This window comes from Canis lupus, chromosome 4 (genome assembly GCF_048164855.1).
Source record: "Canis lupus baileyi chromosome 4, mCanLup2.hap1, whole genome shotgun sequence".
In the NCBI taxonomy this organism is placed as follows: Eukaryota; Metazoa; Chordata; class Mammalia; order Carnivora; family Canidae; genus Canis; species Canis lupus.
The window spans coordinates 43,221,134-43,237,099 of record NC_132841.1 but is presented as its reverse complement, the minus strand read 5'-3'; the positions used below and the strand labels follow the sequence as shown (position 1 = coordinate 43,237,099).

Here is a 15,966-nt window from a genome sequence, read left to right as displayed (position 1 = left end):
ATCCTGGGGTCTGGGATCAAGTCCCATGTCAGGCTCCCTGTGAGGAGCCTGCTTCTCTCTCTGCCTATGTCTCTGTGTGTCTCTCATGATAAATAAAATCTAAAAAAAAAAAAAAAAAAAGAGAGAAGAGGCAAACTTGTCAGGAGGTCAGCTCCCACCACAAACCTGAGATCTCCTCCTCTGACTTCTCTAAGACATTTATATGTCCAGTTGGGTTGGCTCAGTGGGGAAGAGGTAGACCAGACGATCTCCAGAGATACCTCAAAAGCCTAAAAATCACTTGGCTAGGGAAGGAAATGAGGGGGGTGGAAGGGACAGAACTGAGTTCCATGGCAGAAATTCAGGACTTTTAAGCTGGCAGCAGATGGGAAAAAAACTGCCAGCTTCTAGTAGGAGGAGATGTGGTGCACACATTTCTTAGGGCTATTGCAAGCCACGGGTCTTCCATTCCAAAAGCCCAAGTGAATGCTGCCTGAGAACCACCTCCTGTACACACACATACACATCACCAGTTTCCCAGGTGCAAGGTGAGATCTCCAACAACAAATGGGGCCAAATCAGAGTTCTCAGACCCTTCCCCTCAGAGCTTAGTTTTGCACAAAGCCCCCAGTTTCGTTTTCCCCTGGGAAGATCCCTACTTGCTTTTTAACCCTATGAGAGAAGAGGAGGGATTAACACGATGGGAAAACAAGGTCCAGTGGTCTAGTTACATGTGCAAGTGCCCAGGCGGGCAAGCTGGCCACCCAGAGGAGGCCCTGTATCTCCCCATGGCCTCAAGTGCTGCTGCGCTGAGTGTCAGTGTTTATGAAATGCTTCGCAAATAAGGTCAGTGTTCTACACAGAGTTAGGGCTCTAATAAAATGCAGAACTTGTGCTGTTTGCCAGCTAGCTGCAGAGGCATACTTGAATGCTTTCTTGGATACAATTGTTCTCAGATTAATATGTTCCCCATGAGTTTTTTTAATTCCACTTGTACTGTTTTTTTTTTTTTATGATGTGTGAGTTTTTCTGCATATTTGTACCCACTAAAAGGGATGAGTGGGACTTGCTTTCATCAGTGGTTCCTGAGGGCTTGGTGTCGCCTCCCTCATTGTTCTAGCATTCCCCTGCCCCCGCCCGCCCATCCTCCCTGAATCTAGCATGGTGGCCCTTTGCCTTGTCAGTCATTTGGTGAGAAGCAACAGCCCAGACTGCATTCCGTATTATTTTGAGCTATTCTAGTTACGAGGACATTTTGCTTGCTTTATTCATCCTTGTTCCTGGCACATAGTAGGCACTCAATAAATAGCTCCTTTAAATATCTCCATACTTCATGCAGACCCTTATATAGTTCTACTTTCTTGGAAACAGCCATTTCTTAATTACTCAGGCAAAAAGTCTTCTAAACTTGAAGTTTAGAAGTTGCGTTGCCGACTTGGCTGGTGGAGTGCTTTACTTGCATTTGTAAAAGATGCACCTTAATAAGTGAAAAGGAAAACCTAGTGAGAGTTTGAAGGCATGGGGGGGTGACTTTGAACTCATTGAGTTTCCTCTTCTAAAAATGCAGAAGATCATCTTTCAGATACAGGATTTAGTGGCTAAAATCTGATATCACAGACGGACTCATTAAAGTATTCACAGAGCACTAAATTTGGGAGGCATCGGCAGACATCTGATATCATATAAACCTTGTGTCAGCCCCGTGGGAGAAGGGCTAGTCCTACCATTCTGAAGGTTACAGATGAGAAAACTGAGACTCAGAAAGAAACTTGTATAAGGTCCACAATTAAAAGAAAAAGGAGGGGGGTTATGGAAACCAGGATTCTACTTTGGTCCTTTTACTCCTTTAAGGTTATATCAAATTGTACTCCTCATTGGTTTCTCATTAATACCAGTTAGAAACCCCATGTATAAAACACTCACCTACCTACATTCTAGAGCTGGGCAGAGATAAGGAGAAGAAGAAAGAGTATCAGCAAAGTGCTAAATAGGTTAGAAACTTCTGCACCGCATTTCTGAACAGGACATCTCTTTAATGAAGTCATCATTGCTGAGCTTTTCAATTGCAGAAAACTCTGCTGTATTCTGTTTGGATCACAGGGAACTCAGTAGCATATTGAAAGTAATTTATCATTCACAGAGTCCAGCCGAGGACCATCTTTACACTTCACTCTGGGCATGAGTAAAAGGCTTCAGGTGGCCATGAAAATGAAATTGTTTCTGGAACACAACCACAAGCTGGGAGTCTCCAGTCTCCAGCGAAGGTCCAGGCCACAAAGATGCTCCTGAAATCTAATTTCAGGACCCAAGGTTTAATCCGAATTCAGTGCCGAGGCTATGGAGAGCTACACGGAGGGTAGGAGACAGTGAGAAGGCAAGAAGCCAAGCTGGAAGGGTCAAGGCAGGGGCCAGGAGCAGCTCAAATTCAGGTAGAGATGCACAAAATACATGTATTAGAAGAGGACCAAGGACTCCACACCTCGTAGACTAGCCTGAGTCAGGGCATACAACTAATTCTAGAGCACAGGGGAACAAGGAGTGGGTATGCCAGGTAGTAGACAGGAACTGGGGAGGCCGAAAAACTCAAGAGGGAGTCAAGGTGGGTGGTTCAATGTGCTGGCTGACTTTCAGGAACCACAATCCACACGACTGCCAAGTGCAGAATGAATCAGGGGTCGAGAACCCAGACTGGTGTTTCGGACAAGAGGAGTCTAAGCCCACACAAGCAGTGATAAGGCTGTGAAAAGTGAAGTCATATTTACTATTTACTCCATCCAGGATGCATCATATATATGTCCTGTTCTACCAGGACACGATCTCAGAGTAGGGGAACCCAAAGATCATGGCTGAGAGAAATCAAGTGGTACATCTAACTGGAGGGGAAGGCAATCCCTGCAAAAATTTAAGCAAATACTTGTGAAGGAAAATACTGGTCAGGAAGCCTTGTCAGAATTCTTTTTAGAGGGTTTATCCCCTCAAATCCAGAATAAAAATAATAATTAGCCACATAACCATAATGATACTTTTCTTCAGACCTGACCTAATGGCTTCTTCTCTATATACCCTTGTTAGATGAATCTTCCTAAAGCACAGTTCCTATCATTTTAAATTGGGCTTAGGCTTTCTTTTGTTCCATGTAACTATGAACTTCTGCAAATCTGTACCACATTTCCATTACTATCTATGGGAACCCTATTCATCCTTCAAGCTCCAATTTGAATGCTGACTACTCCCCCAAACTGGACATGATGGTTGTACCCCCTACTGTCCAGAACACAGCACTAAAGATTAAACATTAAACATGTGCTCACTGTTTCAATTGGGACTCATTTTTTCCTTCTTTTCTCCTTTCTCTTATTTGAGGATTGGGTTTGGAAGACAAGAAAGGGGGCTGACTTCAAAGGTTTGTTGAGGAATGGCATGATCAGTGAATGGAGCACAGACCTGACACACCAGTCAGCCTGAATGAGCCTTGATTCTACTGCTCCAACCCGGGAAAGTTACTTCACCTCTCTTAGTTTCCTTATCTATAAAATGAGGACAGGATGAGTCTCTGCCTTGCATGATTGTTAAATTAAGTAAGAGAAAGTGTCTAAAGAAAGGATGAGAGCAGTGCCAGGCACAATGAGGGACTTAATAAACAGCAGCTGTTGCAGTGGCGGTGATTGTTGTTGTCATTATCATCATCATTGTTTAGAAATTTGGGGAGAGTCTGTGCACCTCTATGCTTCACTCCCCATCACGTTCATTCCCAGCATTACTCAAGCAAATGTGCTGCTCTGTGCCAATGGGCACCCAAGACATTACAGAAAATCACTTTGCAAGAGTGAGGCTTCTCAGTGGAGCTCTGCTGCTGACAGAAGAGCCCAATTTCTCAGACTACAATACTTTACAGGAGAGAACTTGTATACACATGCACACGCACACACACATACACACACATCCCATCTCATCCCATGCTCATGAGGCTTTTGGCACCAGCCTAATAGGACAAGCAAGAATGAAGCTCAAGTCACAACTGAAAGTGCTATGAGAAATCAAGACTTTATAAAATATTTAACAAACAGAGGAATTAAGATTAATAGGAAATCATTCCAGAGAAAATATGAACAACAGAACCCCAGGGAAAGGAGATGCTACGGGCCAGTAAGATCTCAACATTTCTATCCATCCCAGCCAGAAAGAAGAGGACAATATATTCATGTAATCCACATCCCAGCCATAGAAAGACTTTAAACAAGGAGAGAGGACTCCGTTACATTGACAACCTGGATAAAGATCCATAGGGCAAGCTCAGGAGCACTGCAGAGGGAGTGGGGGGAGGAGTGGTAACACACTAGATGAGAGAATCGAAACAGAAAATGTTGCTGAAAAGCTGATGAAATTAAACTATTTGCCAAAATTTAATTAGGATAATGCAAAGTGTTGGACTCCAACATGTCAATTGCACAAGTCTGGGATGGGGAACACAGGATAAAATAGCAACAGGGCAGAGAGCCACTGGGGATGCAATGAACAGTCTGGTGGAAATAAGCCTACCCAGAGGTGTGGTTGAAGTGAAAATGCCCCTTTAGGATGTTGACAGAAGTCCAGATAGCAGGGAAGTAGAAGGATTCATTCTAACTAATGCAAACAAAGAAAACTGGTACCTATTTGGAGGAAGAGAAGTGGGAATAGGAAGAGGGCCTGTCTCAGAGTCTAACACACACAGAATAGTTGAGGCAATTATAAAAATGTATGGAAGAGAGAAGAAGACTAAGATAAGTGGGTAGTGAGAAACACGACAGCAGTAACATTTTTGAAATCCTACCATTTGGAAGAAGGATTATACTTGCTCTGTGTAACAACAGTCAGGGGGAGATAAGTTCAACCCCCAGGCAAAGAAAATTTTCTTGTTAAAACTGTATTCTAGGGATCCCTGGGTGGCGCAGCGGTTTGGCACCTGCCTTTGGCCCAGGGCGCGATCCTGGAGACCCCGGATCGAATCCCACATCGGGCTCCCGGTGCATGGAGCCTGCTTCTCCCTCTGCCTGTGTCTCTCTGCCTCTCTCTCTTTCTCTCTCTGTGACTATCATAAATAAATAAAAAAAAAATTAAAAAAAAAATAAAATAAATAAAACTGTATTCTAAAGTGGAATAAATTGCTTTAAGAAGAACGGAGTTCCTCCCCACTAGATGTAATCAAGCACAGGAGAATGACCACTCACTCTCTCCAAAACTGCTGGTGGAAGATCAAACTGCACATGGTTAGAACTTGAACTAGAGGAACCCCTTCAACCCTGACAATCTACATGGTTTCAAATCAGGCTTTGTCTTGAACAATTCCATAGTCAGTAAGAATTATGATAAGGGGGACCCCTGGGTGGCGCAGCAGTTTGGCACCTGCCTTTGGCCCAGGGCGCGATCCTGAAGACCCAGGATCGAGTCCCACGTCGGGCTCCCGGTGCATGGAGCCTGCTTCTCCCTCTGCCTGTGTCTCTGCCTCTCTCTCTCTCTCTCTGTGTGTGTGTGACTATCATAAATAAATAAAAATTTATTTAAAAAAAAAGAATTATAATGATAAGGGTACCAAGAGTACTCATGGAAGATACATTGTGATCTGGACAGTCCATGTGAGTAAATTCAATAGGAAGGGGGTATTTTTATTATTCCTACATTACAAATGAGAAAACTGAGGTCACCCAGCTGGTAGGCACAGAAACCAGGAGCGGACCCATCTAGTTCTGAAGTCTATGTCTTTACCCAAAGGTTGTTATTTTTCCTACCTCCTTATCCACTCACTATTGAGGTTCAATCACACACTCCTGATGAATGTTTCCCAGGGAATGGTGTATCAAATATAGTGCTGGCGACAGAACTACAAAGACCACAGTGAGTGGGAAGAAAAGTACAGCCTTTGGCAGACCAGCAACAGCAGTACTTACAAAACACAATCCAGGTCTTCAGAATAGAGAAGCAGAAGATTCCCATTATAAGCACTTCCCACCTGGACAAGGCTGATTTAAATTTAAGGCTGGAGGGATCCCTGGGTGGCGCAGCGGTTTGGCGCCTGCCTTTGGCCTAGGGCGCGATCCTGGAGACCCAGGATCGATTCCCACGTCGGGCTCCCAGTGCATGGAGCCTGCTTCTCTCTGCCTGTGTCTCTGCCTCTCTTTCTCTCTCTGTGACTATCATAAATAAATAAAAAAAATTTAAAAAAAAATAAATTTAAGGCTGGAGAATGATAAATAATAGAGAGTCCTGAAAACTCAACACCATATACCCCAGCAGAGTACCCTCTGCATCTATCCTATCTGAAACTAGTAATGGTCTGGAAAAGCCTCCATGCCTTGGTTTTTTTTTTTTTTTTTTTTTTTTCCCTTTTCAGAGTTAGTTCTAAAAAGGGTTAAGACCACCTTACATAATGAGGGTGGAGCATACTAGTAAATACAGCTGTTTCAAGTAAAAGCAGTAACAGAGGCAGACACGGGAAGTCAGTAAAAGGTATTTAGGGAAAGACAGAAGGAATGAGCATTGAAAAAAAAAATGTCAGGGCCAAATATTCCCCATGAAAATCCAACCCCCCAAAATAAATAAATAAAATGCATTCCGTATTTAAATATACCACAAAGCAGCACGCCCATGGAAAAGATATAAACCACTTCAACCATAATCCCCTTTTTATGGAACAGAGGCCAACCTGGGCTTAGCTAGAGAGGAGAGGGAGGGGACCAGGCACGAGTTTGCTGGGCACAGTCTACATGCAGGCGAGGAGCTTGCCTCGATGGGACACATTGAGAGTAGGCATCTCAAACTTTCCAGCTGGATGGAGCCTGAGATGAAGAAATAGAAATGATAGCCATGGTCACCACTATTAATAGTTGATGGAGGCCTAAGTGCCAGGTACTGTGTTAAGCACTTCCTGTTCACTATTTCTTTTCTTTTCTTTTTTTTTTTTTTAAGATTCTATGTATTTATTCATGAGAGACAGAGAGAGAGAGAGAGAGAGGCAGAGACCCAGGTAGAGGGAGAAGCAGCCTCCATGCGGGGAGCCCGACGCGGGACTCGATTCCAGGACCCCGAGGATCACGCCCTGAGCCAAAGGCAAGACGCTCAACCACTGAGCCACTCAGGCGTCCCCCTGTTCATTATTTCATTTGATTCTCCCCAAGAGGAACATTTACAATGCACACTTGACAGGTAAGCAGTAGCAGCTGGAGAATCAAAGTGCCAGGCGCTGTGCTGAGTGCATTACATGGTTTGTCCCAGGCCACGTTCACAACATGCTTACAGGGCCAGTGTGATTTTCATCCCTATATTACAGCTGTGGAAAGAGGGTACAAAGGCGTTAAATAGACTACTGCCCAGAAGACTGGAGTAATTTGCCCAGGGCGCAACAGCAAAGATATAACAGAGCCAGAATTCAAACCAAAGCTGTCTGTCTCCAGAGCCCACAGCCTAAACTAGTAGGCATGGGGTTCTGAAACCTTGCCACAGCCCACTTGGTCCATGCAAAAGATTCCATGGCTCTCAGATCTACCATTCTCACTTTCCAGGGGAGGAAGAACTCAGTGACAACAAACAGAACTGGAGAGAAATAAAATAACAATAAAAATGCAAAAAATGCAGAAATATACAAGACCCAGATGATCTGCAAAAGCAAAACTTAATAATGATCCTACAAATACATCAATTAATACAAGAAGAGCAGCAATCAAAAACCACAGAGAGCACAGGATGATGCTGATGAGTTCCTGATTAGAAAGGTCTACAGTGAAGCGTTTGGGATTTCTAGCTCTTTTCAGGGGCATGTGCACAGTAGGAGTTTTGCAAGGTTGCTAAGCAATGCCTGGCAACCAGACTCCAGAGTGGATCACTCATTAGGAGTTCTTGGTAACTCTAGTAAGGCAATAATTTTAGTTCACAAAAGCCAAATGTTAGAAATCCTTAATAACTCACATAACAGATTACTAGTAAGTTGCCTTTGGCCATACATAAAAAAATGCAAAACCATAATCGCCCATCTTTCACTTGTAAGAACTAAAGAAAACCTTGTATTTTTGAGACTTATTCATTCAGTCCACACATTCTGGTTGAAAACCTACTATGTGCCAAGCACTGCTGTAGGCACTGGGGAAGAGGACCATACAGGGAAATCTATTCATACTACACTAGAATTCTACTTTCAGGAAAATGAGGCCCAGAAAGGCAGAGCAATCTATTCAGTTGCACAGCACACTGGAGGCAGGTGCGCTTAACTGCTCACATCCAATCCACAGGTTCACCAGGAAAGCAGTGTGCTTCTCTGAAAGGCCACATCACCATGGGTGGCTCAGAGAGGCCCCACAATTCACCAAACTGCCCCTAGTCCTCCGGGCTGGTTCTGAGGCTAAGAGTACCAGGATGCAGGGCTTGGCCATGGAGCATCTTGGCAAGTCTCCCACTTGACCTGGAGACCTCTGTGGTCAAGTGAGGGAAAGCCTGTGACATGGTGTCGGTTTTTATTGGACCTAACCACCGGCGAAGCTTGCCATCAGCTGGAGCGATGGAGAAAATTAAGTTACCACATTCTCACGTTTCAGCCTTTTGCCCGTTTTCCTTCGCAAACAGGAAATGTTTATTTAAATACAGCAGTCTCCAGCATGTTCCAGAGCCAAGTGAAAAACCAAAGATGTCCACTCTTGCCCCACTCCACTGTTCAGGCCACCACCTCACCGCGGGTGAGAAGTAGGCCTCTGCTTGCCTTTAGGCAGCACAGGGAGAAGGGGCCCCTTGTGAGAGTTCGTTTTCATCTGTCTCCTCTTATTCCAGGCTGAGATTGTGGTTGGAGAAGAATTACATCTGTGGGCTCCTTTTGTACTCAGAAGGGTAAATGCGACATCTGTTTACTCTGTGCTCCATGGTAAATGTTTTGTTTCAGGCACCACCATTCACTTCCTCTCCTCTTGTCCTCTATCTTTGCTGCACGGATAATAAATTACCCTGAATTCTCCCCTGCGTTTATTTAGCTTTCTTGTGGGTGTCACCTCCTCATTGAAGGAAAAAAAAATTGTCAGTAGTTTATAAACGACAGAGAGTTTCTCTTTCTGTGTAATGTGCTGACATTATGGAGAAGAAGCTGGAACACAGACCCCAAACTCTGATACCAGCTTAATCATGAACAATCTAACAGGCCCCACTCCAGGCCTGAAGCAAAGCCCAAATGGTGACCACATTATCCCCATGCAGATTTTCCTTAAGGGGTGGCACGAGCAGATGAGGCCTCAGAAGTCAAAAACCCCCAGAGAAACAATCACACACACACACACACACACACACACACACACACACAAACTCTCTCTCCTACAGAAAAGCCTCTCTGGGAGGTCAAGTCGCAGGAATGGAGAAGGGAGAAAATGCTTCTCCTTTGTTATAAAACACAACATAAACATTAGAGATCAGGAAACTGGATTTTAGGAAGGTCCCGAGCATGTGATGCCAATGCTGACAGGCCATACGCGCCCCCATGAAGAAATGAGTCCTGGGGAGTTTCAAAGGCTCACTAAAGGAAGTTTCCTTCTGTCCTCTTGCTTACATTCTTTAAGTTGAATTGCTGGTTTTCTTCTGTATATGCAATGATTTTATATACAGTTACTGGAATGCAGTAGATGTTCAAGTAATGTTTGTTGAATGAATGAAGAAAGAAATGAATGAGAAATTCCTCACCAGAGAAATCTTTCCCATAGCTTAGAAATGCCAAACATACCCCCCAAGAGTTTGCAGAACTCAATCGTTCCATCTGAGTTGACTGACAGAGGATGAGAGGTGGTGAAGGATGGTTAGAGGGGTGCTCCTCACCCCTGCAGCACTCCTGACCAAGCTTTCTTCTAGAGGCTGCACACTCTCCTTGGGGAGGTAGAAGATCAGAATGAGGAGTCAGCCTTGGCAGCTGTGTCCCTCCATTCACATCAATCAAAGAGGCACCAGTGACTGGAACCAAGGGGGATGAGACTCAAATGCTGAAGACTACTTCCCACTCTGCCAATGCCTGTGAATGACCATGACTGCAGCAGGACCCCATGGGAATGCCCAGGACTTAATCTCCACCCAGTTTCTCCAGTTGTAGAACAGATGGGCAGTTCCAAGCTGCCTGGGTCTCCTAGGGAAGGTGGGTGGGTGGCATGTTGGCAGTGCTGTGCCTGTAGCTTCAGAAGACTTCCTACATGCCAGCAGGAGAAGAGCCCACTCTCCTTGGTTTCCCAAACATGTGCCATGTTTTCGAGGATGGAGGAGAGATTGTCTCAAGACTCCAAACAGGAGAGCTAATGTCATAGCAAGCTGAATGTTTGCAGGGTCTACCTGAAGCAGTAGCTAGGGCAGCCTATTTCTATGACCCGAGCCCAGTCAGAACCCTCACAGGACCGTCTATTTACAGATCTTGGCCCAAACTCACCCTTGTTCCAAAAATGGCTAGCAGAGTGGTAGATATCCAAAAAATGCCGCTACAACAAATTTTTAACTGGTACTGTAACATTTAAGGTCTGAATTAAGCTGTGGACACTTGGATTGTGGCTCCTTTATTGCAATTAACTTGCTGCCATTATCTTGGACAAGTCATTTCAAATGTCTGAGCCTCCTTTTCTACATATGTTAATGAAGGTTCAGCTCCAACACTCTAGAATTGCATGAACACGCAGAATAACGAATGCACTTGAAAAAAAAAAAAAATGTTTTGAGTCACAGGAAAGCTCCAGGAAAAAGGAAGGCAGTTCTATTGAGTCTCTGCCCAGGGACACATGGGGTTCGAGGAAGAGAAGTGGAGTGACGGGAGGTGATCAACAGGAATAACACTCTCTAGGACAATTCATTCAGTCTCATGCCACTCTCTTTCGGCCTAAAGTCAAGAAGGCAGACTGGAAGACCCAGTGCGCCCATGGCTAAAATGGGGAGCGAGACAGAGAGAGAGCAAGACATGGGGAAGTCCATTACGCTCGAGCAAACCCTCACCCACTTCTGGGCTGTGTTCCCAGGCCGGTTCCAACCCCCTCCACCATGTCTCCCTCCTGCGGGCTGGGAAGAGCCCACCCTCGGAGTCCAAGTTTTGAATTTGGTCCGAGGATCAAAATGATAAATGTTTCCAAAACGTTGACATATGAAAAGTAAATATTTGGTTGCACAATTGGGGTTAAAACGAGGGTCAATCCACCCCACTCTCCGAACGCCTCTCCTCTCGCTGCCAAACCCAGGATCCGAGGCTGAGTGCGGTTTGTAAGATTATAGCGCTCGGTCTCATTTAAAGGGCTGTCAGCATTTCCATTCCCCGGCCCCGTGTGGGGAGGCATCTATAACCGAGCCATAAAAAATTCACCCCGGCTGCAACTTGGCATCTGCGAGGCTGCGCTCCAGGCAGGGCGGGCTCTGCAAGCGCCCGCTCGGAATTCGTCCGGTCCCTGCGAAGTTGGACCTTCGCACACGCTCCCAACTTCGCTCGCAGGGGCAGCCAGAGTGGCTCACCCCAGTCCGGGCCCCCCGGGGCTGGGGCCCTTGCGCCCCGTCCCTCTCGGCCTGCGCTTCGCCCCGTGCCGCGCGCGTGAGCGCGGGGCGCGGACCCTCGCCTCCCCGTAAGGCCGCGCCGGCTGCGGGGCTCGTCCTCGCCCAGCTTCCCGCCTGCGCCGCCGGACGCTGTCAGCGGGCCCGCGTCGGCGCCTGCACCCCGAGCAGCCCTGCTCCGCCGTGCCCGCCCGGCGGGGCTTCCAGAGCTCTGTCCCTGGAGCGGCGCGACGCCGCGGACCCCAGCTCAGGAGCGAGGGCTCCGGCCCGGGGCGGGGGACGGCAGCGGCTGCACCCGGGGCGGCCGAGCGGGGAGGCGCGGGGGCGCGGGGGCGCGGGGGCGCGGGGGCGCGGTCTGGCGGCCGGGGCCCCTCGGCGGGGCCGGGTGGGTGGCCGGGGTACTCACAGGCGCTCGGCGTTGCGGGGTACGCCCCGGGGAACCGCCCGGAGGCCCAGCCCGTGGCAGTCCACGCTGGCGGCGGAGCAGGTACACTTGGTGGGGCAGGCGGCGGCCGGGGGCCACGGCCCGCTCAGGACGCTCGCCAGCGCCAAGGCCAGCGCCAGGCGGGCGCGCGCGGGGGCCATGGTGCGCGGGGGCCCGCGCCCGGGGGAGGCCGCCTCGGCGGGGCAGGACGCGCGGAGCCCGAGCGGCCGGGGGAGCGGGCGGCGGGCCGGGCGCGGAGGAGGAGCGAGCTCGGCGCTCAGGCGCACGGGGCGCGGGCGGAGCGGGGCGCGCCGGGCGGCGGCGGCGGCGGCGGCGGCGGCAGCTCCATGCGCGGGGCCGGCGCTGCCCCGCGGCGCATCGCTCGGGGCGCCCAGGTGCCGAGCGCCTCCCGGCCCCGCGAGCCCGCTGCCGGGGGCGCGGGCCAGGTCGGCGAGCGGAGGGCGAGCGCGGTGCGGCGCGGCGCCCGGGGACGTCCGCCGCGGGGCTGAGCTGCGGGGCGCGGCGGCCGGGGCTCGGGGCGGCCGGGGAGCGGGCCGGCTCTCGCGCTCTCCATTCACTGAGCGGGGCAGACACCGGAGACGCGGGGCCCACCCCTCCCGCCCCCCAAAAACGCCAGCTCCGCCTCCCATTGGCTGCGCCGCGCGTCATGTCGACTAAGTTGGGAACTTTGCTGGAGCGACCGGGAGCCGGAGGGGAGGAGGCAGGGGATGAGGGAGAGGGAAGGAAGGGGCTCAGCCCGCAGGGCCCCGGGAGTGAGGCCCGTCCCCTCCTCGGCCGGCGGCCGAGGCTTGACCAGGCTGGGGGCACGTTTTCCTTGCTCTGGCGCCGGGCGAGGCGCTCTGCTCGTGTGCTTTCCTTGGGCCCCAACACCGTCCTGCAGGGGGGCATCTGAGCACCCCGTTTTACAGATGAAGCGAAACTCGAGGGGTAGAGCGACCTGCCGGAGGCCACACCCACGGCTGCTAGGTACCCTAAGCCGCAGCGCTCATGGTCACTCCTGGGCGCCGCGGCCCGTGGAAGCTGGGCCCTCAACCCCTCTACAAACATCCTCAAAAATTCCACCTCATCTTGGCCAAGATCCTCAACTTCTTCCCAAAGGACCTATTGTATTGACACCAACAGACCTCACAGTCACACGTGTCACATAAAATGTTTGTCCGCGTCGTTCTGGTCTCTGCTGGCAAACCCTACACCCAGGCCTGCCCTGCTTTGCCCAGACCCAACGCGAGCTGCGCTGCTCAAAGTAGTGACGGCAGCCGGGACGTGGACCCCTGCATGGACAATGCCTAATCATAGTCAGCGTCTGCTTCCTGACTGGGTGACTCGGGGCCATTCATGTCACCTCTGAGCCTTGGTTTCCTCAAAGCAAGGGGCCACAGCTCGTCTGGGACCCCCTCACCGGGTTGCTTGGAGCATCAAAGAAGAGAAAGTGTTTTTGCAAAACAGTGATTCGCATGTGAGACATCCCTCCTGCCCCCAGAGCCTTCATTCTTCCATAGCACTCTAAATTGGCCAGGTCTGAGCTTTTCCAGATGCTCTTGGGGAGGGGCGCGTGTGTTAGAGGCTCCATAAATAGTTGTAGGAATGATTTTGTTTGTTTGTTTGGAGGGAGATGGCAGGAACTGGAGGAAGTATTGCCCAGACTTCCTTGAGGTCTGCTCACAGTGGAAAAGTCTAAATGAGCCCCGAACATTCGCATGTGCATGCGTGCACACACATACTTGTGCACACAGATGCTTATACTCAGGCTCTCTCACACACACACACACACCCATATACACACACTCAATCACATACACACATATGTACATGCATATTCTCACACCACACACAATCACACGTACCATACCACAATAACAATTATGCCACTGAGAGCTCTTTCCTTTTCTTTTATATAAATATGATTCTAATTCCTTCTACCTCATTTTCCTTCAAGGAAATTTTCAACGACTTGACCATATCCTGTGAATTTATAGTAGAGGTGCAGATTTTATTTTATTCTATTTAACATATTTTCAAAATCATAGCTCCAGGCACCCAACTGCACGTAGGTGTACACATGCATACACAGTCACACACACTTCAGCCCCTCCATCATTCATAAACACATTAGGTGTGATTTACTGCTGTTATTCTTGGGAGCAGCTTTCTATACAGATGCTGTTGTCATCGCCCTCTGGTGGCCATAGAGGGTGTATGCTCTGGTCCATAGGGTGACTTCAGCTTTTAAGAACTCTAAACATCCTTTCCTCTGAAACTTTCCTCCAAACCTTGAACCAATTTAGTACCAGGACTGAGGCAGATGAGAGAACTGGGCAAAGACCCAAGGGCACAAAAGCGTCTCAGACTGTCTGGAGCAGAAAAGAGTGGGGTTTTCTTTGTTTTCCCAAATGCACGCTAGAGCATGTTTTGCAATCCCTTTAGGCTGGGCCTGGATCTGTGCTCGAGCACAGTGTGGGGCTGGGGGTGGGGCAGGGACTGTGTTTTCCATTTAAGCTGTTGGAGGATTTCATGAGCCTGACTAGATCTTTAAGTGACTTCATAGGCATTCAAGCGTGCTTGCCTTTCCTTGGGAGAACACTTTAGAACAGAGCCTGGGAGTCAGCTATCCCTGAGGAAGAGGCAAGTGGAAGAAACAGGAGGTACACACAGGACATGGCCTTACAGAATCAGGGAGTGTGGCTGAAGCAACCTTGAAAATCACCTGATCCAGCATTTCTGCAAGTGTGTTCTGATGACTACTAGTTCTACATGTTTCTTCAAGAAAGTGGGGGAGGGAGTTCTTGGGCAAAAATAGGGTGAAAAATGCTCACTTTCACCACTCTTGGAGATTTGTATCACCAATGAGCATATTAAAGATTCCAAGAAGTCCTGCAGTAAAGAAACCAGTTTAAGGTTTGTTGAACCCAGTTTCCCAGTGTAGCTGACCCTTCTACATGCAAACTTAAAATTCTTTTGAAATTTTTGGAGAACACCCAATATAATTCAGTCCCTGTATTCAATAACATGGAAACTGAGTCTCAGAGAGGGAAGGGCACTGGTACAGGTTATCGAACTAATTAGTGCAAGAGCCAGAGGCAGGCTCCAGGGCTCCCAGTGTCTAGAATTAGGCTCCATCCACTCTCTCCTACTGATTCTGAAGCATTACTCCTCTCAGAGAAGGATGAGTAAGTCCTTAGAAGGTCAGTTTGTTGAGTAGGACTTTTTATGTCTAAGCACCAGAGATGGCTTTTACACTTTGTAGTGTGATTTTCAAAGTTCCACATAAGCCTCTGGGGCCAACTTTTGGATTTTTTTCCTTTAGTTTTCTCTAGGTGTCTCAAAAGCAAACTGCCCACCCATCCTCCCCCAAGAAACCCACCTCAAATTTTCTCCCCCTCCTGTTTTCTATCTCTCAGTGGAAGTCACCACTATTTACATGGCTACTGTAATCAGTTGAGGTTTTCTGGTTGCAATAATAGAAAATAATTAACTGAACTAAAAAATAGTTTTTAGGAAGGCCTTTGGGTAGCATACAAAATTAAAGAGGAAGAATCTAAAGAAGGAAGTTTTTATTTTATTTTATTTTTTTTTTAATTTTTATTTATTTATGATAGTCACACACAGAGAGAGAGAGAGAGAGAGAGAGAGGCAGAGACACAGGCAGAGGGAGAAGCAGGCTCCATGCACAGGGAGCCTGACGTGGGATTCGATCCCGGGTCTCCAGGATCGCGCCCTGGGCCAAAGGCAGGCGCCAAATCGCTGCGCCACCCAGGGATCCCAAGAAGGAAGTTTTTAAAAAGACGCAGACAAAGCAGGATCTAGAATCAAGCCCAAGCCCAAATTTCCAAATTCCCAAGATGCAAAGACTGGCTTCAGGCTGTGTGAATCACCTTATTAGCCAAAGAAGACAAGAATCTATGGATAACAATTCCCTGGAAGTTATACTCAGTTAGGCAGGAGGAAGCAGTGCTCTCAAAGGAAAACTAGGGAGCTGCTAGCTGAAAAAGCAGGGCAATGACAAGATGGCAAAACAGCACCAAAGTATCTTCCCT

General features: G+C 48.4%; 1 protein-coding gene across 1 annotated transcript in view; it reads right to left on the bottom strand.

Moving 5' to 3' along the window:
* Positions 1-12,078, bottom strand: part of SLIT3 (slit guidance ligand 3) — a 591,163-nt gene extending 579,085 nt beyond the window's left edge. The window contains exon 1 of the mRNA XM_072824217.1: positions 11,894-12,078. Within this exon, the coding sequence (XP_072680318.1) occupies positions 11,894-12,072 (179 nt within the window). The 5' untranslated portion in view covers positions 12,073-12,078. The remainder of the gene's footprint in view (positions 1-11,893) is intronic.
* Between the last annotated feature and the right edge of the window lie 3,888 nt (positions 12,079-15,966).